We start from the raw sequence: 9,762 nt of genomic DNA on the forward strand, positions 1-9,762 counted from the left end.
CACAGCGGCTTGCCTCAGACACAGGTGGTCGGCTGGTTCAGCACCTCGGACAGCGACCTCTCCGATAGGCTGGAGTCTGTCGGCGGCCAATGGCCTCGGCGGCGCGGCTGCGACAGCGACGACCAGCAGCAGCAGCAGCAGCAGCAGCAGCATCCCGGCCGCAGCCAATGGGAAGGCGCCGTTTCTCTCCCGCATCCAACCCGAATAACTGCAGATGCCCGCATCAAAGCGACGGTTCTCTCTCTCCATCTCTCTCTCCATCTCTCTCTCTCTCCATCTCTCTCTCTCTCTCTCTCTCTCTCTCTCCATCTCTCTGGCTCTCTCTCTGGCAGCTTTGCATGGCGGAGGGTATATGCTGCCATCTATTTTTGGATTCCATAGTAGCCATTCTTTTCTCTCCTGGTTGTTCTCCGCCGTCGTGTTGATCGAGACGGGACGCTGATAGCCGTGACCGCATTGATTTTCGCTTCTCAATGGAAGACGTCTTCCCACCTCCAGGAGGGAAGCACCTCACGCATCCGTGTTCCCACCGACGAGCGGGGACTTTCGTCCAGATGAAGATTTGAAAAAATAATAATAATAATAAAGGGGGAGTAGGGCAGCGGTCAGCCGGGAGATCCGACCCGTCGGCCTGCAGCGCTGGGGGTTTACATACCACCAGGGGACCGAGCCGTTTCTTTTACGCCCTGGACCCCCGCGGGCGGCAGCCTGTGCTGGCGGTGTGGAAAACCAGCGAGCCGAGCGGGTGGGAGGCGTTTTTTCACGTTTTCACCGCATTTGCCCGGCAGCAGCAAGGGGGCAAGTCGAGGTGCCTTACATGGGTTTCAGAGGGAGAGTCGATTGACAAGAAGGTATGTGTGAATGGATTGTTTTGCTGCATGTGACACAAGCCCCTTTTTTTCACTTCCATCTCTGCAAATGATTTTAAAGAAAACAACAACACAAAACCAGCAGGCCCCATACAAATGCTCAAAACGCCAACTGTACAGACACCATCATTTCATGCACCATGTGTGGAGGACCTCTTCTCAACATCAACATGATGTTGTTTTCCAAAAATGGATCACTTGATATTTGCTGTCGTATTTTTCGTTTGTTTGGGGTTGTATGTGTGAGGGAGCTGATGTTTGTGAAGCTGCCTTGTGTTGGGGGGTGGGGAGGGGGGGGGGGGGGGGCGTTTTCCAGGCTTCCATTTTGAAGCTAAGATGGATGCTTGTGCACACTTCTTTCTCATGCCTCTGTGGCCTTATCTTGCTTCTTACATAACACACCAGCCTACCGATGAACACTGGCGGGAGCCAGCTCTGTTAAAGTAAGCGGTGACACATGTGTGGGCAGAGGGACACCAGAGCAGCCAGATTAACAGGCATCAAGGCGACACACTCACACACAGTTATGTTCATTGTCAGTGACAGAAAGCTAAAGATGATGTGGTTTGAATGCCAGAAATGAATGAAATGACAACGTTTCCAGTCAAGTTTTTAGTCTCTGAGATGAACTATCATAAAATGATTTGCTCTTAATGTTCTATTGGTCCATATTAATGAGCGCCAGATCAAAATATCTTGACAATTTGAATCTTGAAAGTATTTTCTTTGCGGACTTACAATCCTGCAAACAGAAGTTTGAAAGAAAAAATCACATCACTCAAGTTCAATTTAGGCTTACTGGCTTTTTGTGGGAATATCAACCACATTTCTTGGTCTTCCCCAGGGGGAGTTCTGGAAAAAAAAGTAAAAAAGAAAATTTGGTTGGATGGTTTTCTCCCAATTCATACCTTGTCAGAGTCCATGGAAAACAGTCCACATAACCGACTGGCATTTTTTGGGCTTTCAACTGTTTCTCAGTATAGAATTTGCTCAGTTGCAGTAGTACATGGGGAAAGCGACATCCCCATGGAAACAGCTAGGCAATTAGACCAACACTGAGAAACCTCTACAAGATGAGGAAGAAGATGTGGTTGAACGACTCAGCTAGTAAGAGGACCTTGATAGATTTGGTCTTCACAAAAACATTTCAAAACAGCAACCCAGGAGATAGTAGTTTGAACAAAAATGAATAAGAAATCTTTACTCAAAGCCCAAAGTTTGCCTTCTGGAGCTTAAGGCTTTTGTCAGAAGATGGTGTTTTCTACACAGGGAAGAATCCACTGATAAGGTTCATTCTTGGCCTTAGAAACAATAGCTTGACTCTGAATCTACTCATCAACTTTTACCACAGTTTTTCAACCATATCTTCCAACCTTACCAGGGTTAGCATTAGCTATCTAGGTAGCTATCACCATCTCTGGAGACTAAATGCACTTAAAATTAATCAATTTGGTTGTTGATGGTTAAGTGGTTTTGTTAATTAGTTTCAATTTGCAATGTTTGCTAATGTAATGTGACAAATGGAAATTACTGACGCTACTTCCTTTTTTTTCTTGCTTACAGGTTTGACTTCCTCCAGTAGTGACACTTTGGTATTCCCAAAGCTCTTTTTGTCCAGACGTATCAAAGAGCTTTGCCCCCTCTGCTCCCGACGCCACTGTGTCCCCCCTTACCCCCACCAGTCATCATGGGTACAGTGTTGTCGCTGTCTCCCAGCTACCGAAAGGCGCCGCTGTTCGAGGATGGCCCGGCTACAGTGGGCCATTACACAGCCGTCCAGAACAGCAAGAACGCCAAGGATGCTGCAGCTGCAAAGTCCCTCAAACGGCCCTCCATCATCAGCGTGTTACCATGGAAACGAATTGTGGCTGTATCGTCGAAGAGGAAGGGCTCCAAGAAGCTGCAGTCAGATGGGGGGGACTGTGGGAAAGGGAGCTCTCCCGACGGACAAGCCATCGCCACAGCCAACTCGGCCTCCAACAGCCTGAAACTGAAGAAGTCCCAGTCCTGCGCTAACCTTTCGTCTTTCACATGCAGCCAGGACCCCGGAGCCACCACTACCACTACCTCCTCTCACCTGCCCACCTCCAAGACCTTGGCTAACGTAGCTGTTGCTGCCAAAAAGAATTCCCTCACAGGCTCGGGGATCCAGCCATATACTGCAGCAGGCACGCCGAAACGTGTCATTGTCCAGGTAACCCTGTTTGTCTTTTTTCTGTCGTTGAAAGTTTGGTGACAAAACTCTCCAAACCCTTATATTTTCTTACTTGCCCTCATTTCTCTTTCCTTCTCTCTCTCCTGCATCCCCTTTTCTCAACCCAGGCCTCCACCAGTGAACTGATGCGTAGCCTGGGGGAGTTCCTGTGTCGTCGATGTTATCGACTGAAGCGTCTATCCCCAACAGATCCGGTACTGTGGTTGCGCAGCGTGGACCGCTCCCTCCTCCTACAGGGCTGGCAGGATCAGGGCTTCATCACTCCGGCCAATGTGGTCTTCCTCTACATGCTGTGTCGCGATGTGGTCTCTGCCGAGGTGGCCTCCGAGCGCGAGCTGCAGGCGTCGCTGCTCACCTGCCTCTACCTGTCCTACTCCTACATGGGCAACGAAATCTCCTACCCACTTAAGCCCTTCCTGGTCGAGGCGGAGAAGGAAGCCTTCTGGGACCGCTGCCTGGAGATCATCAACCGCATGAGCGGCAAGATGCTCCAGATCAACACCGACCCGCACTTCTTTACCCAGGTGTTTGCTGACCTGAAGAATGAGAGCAAGAAAGAAGAGGAGAAGACCAAACTCCTCATAGGCCTTGACCGATAAGAGGGAGCTTGGATGGGGGAAGCAAGTATAGATTGATAGGAAGATTGACAGAGTTAATGGGTTGACGATGGGTGGACTACTGTAATGCATTGTAGCACCACCTTGGGTCAGTACTGTTGTCTGGCGTCTCTACTGCTTCATGAATTACCAAATTTCTTGTAACCCAGAAAAAATCCCTCTGGGATAAAACATTGTGTCTAAATCCTTGTCGTGTGCGAAGGCACCAACTGGCCTACAGTGGCCATTTTACCAAAAGTAAGCAGATAGAATCAGGGTCATTGTGGTTTTGGCCGCAATAGTTGACACGACTGGGTCGGATTAGATTAGACAGACAGATAGACTCCGTTTTTGGGGCCAGGAGGTTACAATAACAAGCTTTTAGGCCGAGTTATGCCATGTTTTTATCAAACACCTGGTGAGCAGGGTTCATTTTATCACATCAACAGGATGCGAAAGAGATATCTATAAGTTTTTTCTTTTGCCTCTGGCCCAGAGATGAGCATCTGTCTGAGCTGTACATTGATTTGGTGAGATGAGAAATGAAATCTGATATTCCTAATGAAGAACTTTTCTGTCTTTTGATTTGAAAAACCTATTGGGGTTAGAAACGCCAGACAACACAGATTTACAAAACTTAAGGTGAATATTAGTATGAATATAAAGGTATGGGATATTGATATTGTTTGATGAAGTCCGGGCATTTTCGTTATTGGGAAATGTCAGCGTATTGAAAAACAAGAATCACGCTGCATGAGGTCACCTCATATCTCCTTGCACATGACCACCTGCTTATTGCCAACTCCATTTTACCTTAATCCCTATTGTCCTGCCAAAGCTCATTGCACTCCCCAACACTGGCTGTGAGGCCCACTGTTGAATCTTAAAGAGCATTAGCTAAGAGCTAGAATCAACCACAACAAAACCAGTCTGCAAACTTTTCAGACTGTGAAATTGACATCCCAATTTGGTGTAATTGTACTGTAGCTGATTAGTCGATCCGCTTCTTACATAAAGTACTGTACTTTAAGGGAAGTATTTGGGTTTATCCAGCCAAATCTGCTATGAATTGAACGATCAGTTTTAAATGAAATGCTAATCCTCGGGCACTGATTAATAATTATTCAAAAAAGTCCCATTGTAAGATGTTTACGTTAACAAAGTAAAAAAAAAAAAATATGGGAAAATGCAATACTGTCCCCTCTTGGGCAAATTTACACAAGGAATAATGTCATTCCTTCCTGTTCCCCTGCACTTTGTCCTGCAGTCCATATTGGTGCTGTCCTGAATGACCACGGGAAAGTGTGTTAAACAAAGAAAGAATGAAAGACACGTTGAAAACACTGCACTCAAGTTGTGGACTTCATACGAATGATCGGCGGAGCTGAGCCATGGAGGACGTGTGTGAGACTGGATCATGTGAGCCGTCTCGACCAATAGCCGCAAACCTCAGAATGAAAGAAGAAAATGTGATTATATTGCAGGTGTGTGAGGGCGGGGGCAGACGCTACAAGTGCAGATGTGACTTTTTCTTCCAAAACCACGCTTTGACGTTGCTGTTGCCTCTCAGCTCGAGGGGCGGCTGTTTGAAGTGTCGAACCCCTGTCCTCGCTCCTTCCCCCTCGCCGCTCATTACTCTCCACATCAACTTGAACAAGCAAAAACAACACAGATTCTCCATCCACTCCAGTCTGGTCTGAACAGGTACTGTCCCGTCTGGTTCGGTCCAGTCCAGCTGTCCCATATATAGAGACTCTCTGGTCCACTGACCCGATGGCTTACTTATTCAGTTGTTTGATATGCATGTGTGCTTCTATAGGTTTCCTAGCATGCTGCGTTGTGTTGGGCACACGGCACCATATGTTATAGAAGAGAATGAGCAGTCGCCACACTGAACTGCTGAAAGCTTGGCTCAGTGATGTGACATCCACTCAGCATAAGGGCTCTTTTATTTGTGAAATTCTAGTTTTATCCATATATTGCACATGAAGGTAAATCCAGTCATAGGTCCTTCATCATAATTGCCACTATTCTTGATTCCATGGTGCTGAGGGGTCTATAAGACCCTTATAAAACTAAATGGTTCTCCCATACAGATCTTTAAAAGAAATCTCTGGTGGTGGATCTGATGGTTTGCCCCTATAAGGACGATTATAACTGTGGCAGAAAATAACCTTTTTTGACAAAAGTAGAAACAGAAGCTCCCCTTTGAAGAGGTTCCCTGTGAAGAGGATGTTGCATCACTAAGTCTTTAACTTTAGAAAAGCTCTGCTTTCTCAAACGGGGCAGAGAGCTCATGCCATATCATTCTAAAGACTCGTTATTTCATACATAAAAATAACCAACAAAACACTAAGAAACATGAGCCAACTCCAAGTCTCCGACTGCTGAACAAGAAAGACTTGAAAGGAAATTTGATGAACAAGCTTTTTCACAGTGTTGCGATTTCAGGTACCAGACATGTAGACTAGAAAACAAGGGACATGTCTAAGAGTGATGTTAATACGCAGGGACGTTTTATGTGCCACGAAACATGAGAGTTGTCGAAAGCTGGAGCACTCAGCATTGTGTTCTCGGCTTTATTATTTCTGGATAAAATACATTTTGGGCTGCACTCTGGGTATATGACGAATCAAAATATCAAACATTGGGCAAAGGCTTTTAATTACTTGTTCAAACAGAAGACCGTGCCCGTTTGCATACTTGGCATCTCCACAGTAGAGGTGATTTAACTCTGGTTGGGGTTCTGTGTTCAGATGATAACGGACTGGGCTGCAGTAGATGCCATGCTGTTAATAAGAATACATGTAGCCTTCATCCAGAGTCGGACCACATGCACATGAAGATTGAATACATGTGTTCTGTTCGGTTTAACAGTAGACAAGTAGCATTTCTCTGAATGGCTTTCCCTGCATGACTGTTCAATAATTTGTTGTTCTTAAAGAGCCAAACTGTAGGTTCGTTGGGACCCAACATATATTTCTGCCCGGTAGAGATACATTTAAAGGTGCTATATGTTGGTTTTTCTCTATTGCTACATAGCCAGTGTTAGCACTGACAGCTACTCACCAATCTAGCAGAAACGTTGCGTGTTCAGCACGAAACTTCCGTTCGTTCGTTCCTTGCCTTGCCACTTCCTTCGCACCACTCTAGCGGCAGAATGTGGCTAGCGATTTTCTTCGACTGACGTTAGCATGCTAACTGGCTAGCCTCAGCCCATCAAGTTCCGATAGCTTGCCACTGTAGCCTCCGGTCTGAAAAAGTAGCACTGCGACAACTACTTGTGTCTTGTAAATGTTTGGTGGCAGAGAAAAATTACGTATTGCAATTTTAATGGTTCCATGACAGGACATTTGGTGAACTGAACAAAAGTGAATAAACCTAAATGCGGGTTATGCTTCAATACAAAGACTTGAATTTGACCCAGCTTTGGTGGGAGAATGATTGTCTATGTTGAAATCGAGAAATATTACTTGTTGGTTCTATGTGATAAACATTGAATTGACTATGTTTGCTAAACCACAGCAACTTTAGATACCATTACTACTCCTGCTAATCTGTTTAGAAGTACTTTTAAGTACAGACGAAATTTGCTTCTCATTTCTAGTCAGCGTTTAGGGATGTTTATCGGCTGAAATGACGGCAGTCGCCAAAAGAGTTACTCAGCTAGCTAGCTACTTAAGTTGATGTTAGCTCAACGAGTTGTCTGAAAATGCTGTGTCCTGCTAACATCTGTTTGGCTTACATCTTCCACAGATTATAATAATGTGGAAGTGCTTCTAAATCTGCTCTGGTAGCCTACACGATTTTCTGCTTAAAGACTGAAGTAACTTCTGTATTGCAGGCGAAAGTTCTGCATCCTCTGCAGCTGGAGATGCATGTAGAAGACATAAAATAGTGATTGAGTTATGTTCTTATTCTGCAGTGTAGAGCAAGTGAGTCCGAATATATTTACTAGGAAAACAGATTATTGTTTAATTTCACTATTGACCCTGCTTCCTCAAATTCCACAAAAAGCAGAGCTGCCTACATTAGCTTAACCTCTGACAGTGTCCAGGATTGTCTTCCTCGGAGTGGCAAGAAACTGCGCATTTGTTGTGCCAGTTGTGAACAGGGGCTTTTTAAAAAAATGTAACCTTTAACTACCACAAAATTGTTGAATGTGTTCCTTAGTCCTGGAAGTATCACTTGTTCACTAACTATAGGTAGTAGGCCAAAGGTTACTGGCTAACTGTAGTTAGTTAGCCAGTTAGACACACAAGCTAATGATTGCATCTTACGTAAGAAATGCACTGGCTCACAAAAGAAGACATCACCCTGCAAACTCCTGAAATGCCATCTATTCTTACTTCTTACTACAGCACCGTTCAAACTGCCTCAAAATGTGGCGCGACACGAGGCTCAACGGGCCTGCCATGGTTTGGTTATGGTCGCCAATCTATTGAACAGTCACATGCTCGGGGATGCGTTCGTAGAAAAGTCAATTCTACTCTCAGTTACGCGCAATTCTGATTCCATATCCTAGATTAAGAATGCCCCTTTCCCCTTCCATCCACTCACACACACACACACAAACACACACACACACACACACACACGCTAAGAGCATTATATATTGATTATTCGATATCATGTGGATGTCAGATGACAGCTTTTGACAGACAAGGGGAGTTATGCTGTATTTCTCTGTGAGACAAAATGACTGATGAGCAAATGTCCGTCGACATTTGAACCTGTTTTCCCTCCACCTGCTTCAGACCTTCCAGCCGTGAAGAAACAGTAAAAACAGAGACAAGGAAGCAAGCAAAGGAAAATGTCACGCCCCCTCCTATACATCCTCTCATCATTGATCAACTATGTGCCATATTTTATCTTGCAGCACGTACAAGACAAAAAAACTATCGTGTAACATATGACGCTAATGGTAAATATGATGACGTTATTACAGTTCTTCTTCCTTTTCATTTGTGAATCATATTGTGTAAACATGAATCTTGGTTGAACAAAAGTCAAGGCTACTAGTGTTACTAGAGTGCTGATGCTGCGGTCTGTTACCATGTGGATGTATGAATATGTATGTGAGGAATAAGAATAAATTGATCAACTGTAACAGGAACTTTATATAAAAAACATTTACAAGCACGGCCTTCTTTGTTTATTTCTGGGGTCATGTGATAATTAAACGTAGACAGAAGTCATGGCCCGTATGGACACTGTTCTCAGTCCGACCACAGCAGGGCAGCTGTGAGTGAGGCTGCTGAAGACAGGATTTAGGTCAGGAAAGAGTTGTTATTTGGGGATGTTTTGAGAGCTCCTCTCCATGAGGAAACTCCATAATAGGGAAGGCAATTAATGGCTGACCCCCTTTGCACATAAGTGGGTGTAATATTGACAGATATATTATGATGCATCAGGGATGGATATAATTCTGACTGGGTTTTTGGAATTTTAATACCAAGCGCAGAATGGAGATAACAGAGCTTTAGGAAAAACTCACACCCGGCTTCCTGTTTGGATATTCTGAAATGATCTGGGGCAAAATACAAGGTGGGACTGACCAGTCTGTAAATAAGTAGACGCTTGAAACCTTAAAGAAATAATGCAACTAGCTGCAAAGTCTTTTTGAGCTGAACTTTTGGGCCAGTTTAACTAAACTGAACACAGAAACAGCATCGTTCATGGAGGGAGGAGCTGTGATGCATTCACGTACTGTTGCACATGGTGAGATAGATTTGAGTTGTGCATTTACCTATTGTTGCATGAACTGAAGGCATACAACTTTCTGTTGTATGTGTTGAAAGTGCATTTGAACGGACAGGCATCGTTGCTGTCCGCAGTGCTGAATTTGCTTCGCACGCAGCCCCGGGTGGGCGGTGCTACAGCTGCCATTTAATTGGTCATATTGTGCTCAGCTGTCTATTAATAGTTTTTTGTTTTTTTTCCTGTGTGGGTTGTTCCTACTGCTCCGTCGTCTAAAATATTATATTTAGCTGCGTACATATCTGTGATCCGGGGGGATTTCATCACTGCAGTGCAACAGTAGGAGCCCCCACCACCACCACCACCACCCTGGCCCCGCCCC

At 44.9% G+C, this 9,762-nt stretch overlaps 1 protein-coding gene across 1 annotated transcript; it reads left to right on the plus strand.

Annotated features, from left to right (window-relative positions):
* On the plus strand, positions 1-8,822 carry LOC118289463 (cyclin-dependent kinase 5 activator 1-like). The gene is made up of 3 exons (XM_035616515.2): positions 1-851; positions 2,433-3,063; positions 3,192-8,822. The coding sequence occupies exons 2-3, from the start codon at positions 2,557-2,559 to the stop codon at positions 3,681-3,683; spliced, it is 999 nt and encodes a 332-aa protein (XP_035472408.1). The 5' UTR covers positions 1-851; positions 2,433-2,556; the 3' UTR covers positions 3,684-8,822.
* The last annotated feature ends 940 nt before the right edge of the window (positions 8,823-9,762 follow it).

Source organism: Scophthalmus maximus, chromosome 17 (assembly GCF_022379125.1).
Source record: "Scophthalmus maximus strain ysfricsl-2021 chromosome 17, ASM2237912v1, whole genome shotgun sequence".
NCBI lineage: Eukaryota > Metazoa > Chordata > Actinopteri > Pleuronectiformes > Scophthalmidae > Scophthalmus > Scophthalmus maximus.

Bases quoted from the DNA above. Each gene is read 5' to 3' on its own strand.
- LOC118289463 (XM_035616515.2), top strand. From the start codon at position 2,557: ATGGGTACAGTGTTGTCGCTGTCTCCCAGCTACCGAAAGGCGCCGCTG. The intron at 3,064-3,191 runs GTAACCCTGTTT...TTCTCAACCCAG, and splicing joins CGAAACGTGTCATTGTCCAG to GCCTCCACCAGTGAACTGAT.